At 47.0% G+C, this 2,500-nt stretch overlaps 3 protein-coding genes across 3 annotated transcripts in view; all 3 read left to right on the forward strand.

The window, feature by feature from the left end:
* Nucleotides 1–336, forward strand: part of LOC137973418 (uncharacterized) — a 1,338-nt gene extending 1,002 nt beyond the window's left edge. Inside the window, exon 1 of the mRNA XM_068820223.1 lies at nt 1–336. This exon is cut by the window's left edge and continues 1,002 nt beyond it. Coding sequence (XP_068676324.1) covers nt 1–336 — 336 coding nt within the window.
* A 99-nt stretch (nt 337–435) lies between these two features.
* On the forward strand, nt 436–1,845 carry LOC137973428 (uncharacterized). The gene has a single exon (XM_068820234.1). It carries the CDS (start codon nt 436–438, stop codon nt 1,843–1,845), a length of 1,410 nt encoding a protein of 469 aa, XP_068676335.1.
* Nucleotides 1,846–2,029: 184 nt separating this feature from the next.
* LOC137973435 (uncharacterized) overlaps nt 2,030–2,500 on the forward strand; it is a 1,476-nt gene continuing 1,005 nt past the window's right edge. The window contains exon 1 of the mRNA XM_068820241.1: nt 2,030–2,500. This exon is cut by the window's right edge and continues 1,005 nt beyond it. Within this exon, the coding sequence (XP_068676342.1) occupies nt 2,030–2,500 (471 nt within the window).

Here is a 2,500-nt window from a genome sequence, read left to right on the forward strand (position 1 = left end):
GGAATGAAAGTAGATTTCAAGATTGGTTCGGTTGATAGCCAGAATGAAAACGTGATTGACGTGAAATCAGCTTGGGCGGTCCAGGACTTAACAATTCCTTTAAGGCATACCAGAGTCATAAGGTCATTGGCGCAATGGCCACATTTACACCATGTGTGTTTTCCTGATGTGCAGAGAAAGAAGATTTCTGTGTTGATTGGCACCAACCTCCAAGAGGTTTTCATACCACTTGAGGTTCGAGGAGGCAAACGTAATGAGCCAGTTGCTATTAAGTCGTGTATTGGATGGAGCATTCTTGGTGGTTCGTTAGTTGTGCAAGCCTCTGGTTGTGTTTAAATTAATCTTATCAGTGGATAAGATGTTTCCCTAAGTGACAAATTGGAAGAGTTTTGGAAAGTTGAGTCGTATGGCACTGCCAAGAATGTAACTAAGCCCATGTCGGTAGAAGATCAACGAGCACTAAAGCGGATCAATGACTCAGTCTGCAAACGAGACGGCCATTACCAGATGGATCTCTTGTGGAAGGATGATAACCCTGTGCTACCCTACAACCGAGTACTCGCTGAAACAAGATTGCAGCATTTACAGAAACGCTTCGGTCGTGATCAAGAGCTGGAACTAAAGTACAGAGCTGTGATTGAAGACTGCGTAGCCAAGGGTTATGCAAGAAAGCTCACCAAGGATGAACTAGGCACCATCAGCGACACCACTTGGTACCTTCCCCACAACCCAGTAACGAATCCAAACAAGCCTGGCAAAGTGAGAGTGGTATTTGACGTAGCCGCAAGATTTGGTGGTACTTCTTTGAATGAGCAACTTGTGCGAGGGCCCACTCTGACAAATGACTTAACAGGCGTGTTAGTCCGGTTTCGAGAAGACGAGATTGCCTTTTCTGCAGACATCGAGAGTATGTTTTACCAGACTTATGTGACGCCACGTGACACGGACTCCCTGAGATTCTTGTGGTGGCCTGGAAGTGTAGACAATCCACCCGATGATTACAAGATGCTGGTCCACATCTTTGGGGCCAAGTCATCACCCTGTTGTGCAAATAAAGCTTTGAACCTGACAGCACAAGACAATGAAGAGACCTATTCCCCTGAAGTGATCAAGGCAGTTCATAGAAACTTTTATGTTGATGATGTGTTAAAATCGGTTCCGACGCCTGAACAAGCCATTCACCTCGCATCAGACCTAGTCAAGTTATTGAAGGAAGGTGGCTTTGGTCTCACAAAGTTTGCGAGTAACAGTCGTGAAGTGTTACAATCAATTCCATCCGAGTTGAGAGCAAGTCCCAATCTGGACCTAGATCTGGGTCAGCTACCAACGGAACGAGCATTGGGTGTGTACTGGGATGCGCAATCCGATACTTTCAATTTCAAAACCATAGCAACGTGTAAGCCGTCTACCAATCGGGGAGTACTTTCAACTTTGAGCTCTCTGTTTGATCCATTGGGGTTCCTCTCTCCCTTCGTGTTCTCAGCCAAGATCCTGTTGCAAGAACTCTGGAGAAAGAAGCTCCCATGGGACCAAGAAATCCCAGAACCGTACCTCACGCAGTGGCGAAGGTGGCTTGGGCAGTTACCGCACGTCATCACAATCGAGATTCCAAGGTGTTACAAGACCCAGACTCTTGGAACACGGGTGACGGTTCAACTACACACCTTTGCTGATGCCTCCCAGCATGGCTATGCCGCTGTGTCCTACTTAAGATTTGTTGATGAGCGTGAAATGACCCATTGTTCCTTTGTTATGGGGAAAACCCGAAATGCACCCATAAGGGAGTGGACAATCCCTCGGCTTGAGCTACATGTATACAGACCGCAGTGTTGGCAGCACGTATGAGCCAGACAATCCTGAAAGAACTTGACTTCCAAGTCCATGAAACGTACTTCTGGTCTGACTCCATGACATCCTTACAATACATCAAGAATGAAACGCGTCGATTTCAAAAACCTTTGTCGCGAATCGTGTGTCCGAGATTCATGAAACAACCTCTCCTGAACAGTGGCATCTCATTCCCGGTGTTATGAATCCAGCTGATGAAGGCTCACGTGGTGTCAGTGCTGAGTATTTCCAATCAGATTGTCGGTGGTGGACAGGCCCGGAATTCCTCTGGCCAGAACATACATGGCCATCAGTGTCTGTGAGAGAAGTACAAGATGACGACAAGGAACTTCGAAAGTCCTCAAACGTCCTGTTAAGCGCAAACACGTCGCAAGTTGATCTCCTTTTGCAGCGTCTTTCATCCCGGCCCCATTTATTGCGAGTGATGTCTTGGGTGCTGCGCTTTATCAAGCGGTGTCGGAGAGAAACCCATAACGCCGTACCTGTAATGAGCCCGACTCTTTCGGAACTACAGTCGGCAAGCAGAGAAGTTGTGCGCGTTGTCCAGCGAGAATGCTTTCATGAAGAGTTTGTGGCTCTTAAAGGGGGTGGACAAGTAAAGAGTAATAGCAAGCTAGCCAATCTAAGCCCAATCTTGGTTAATGATGTCATT

The sequence above is a fragment of the Montipora foliosa genome, chromosome 1 (genome assembly GCF_036669935.1).
Source record: "Montipora foliosa isolate CH-2021 chromosome 1, ASM3666993v2, whole genome shotgun sequence".
NCBI lineage: Eukaryota > Metazoa > Cnidaria > Anthozoa > Scleractinia > Acroporidae > Montipora > Montipora foliosa.

What these genes read in the sequence shown, in the direction of transcription:
- LOC137973428 (XM_068820234.1), top strand. Translation starts at nt 436, where the DNA reads ATGTCGGTAGAAGATCAACGAGCACTAAAGCGGATCAATGACTCAGTC.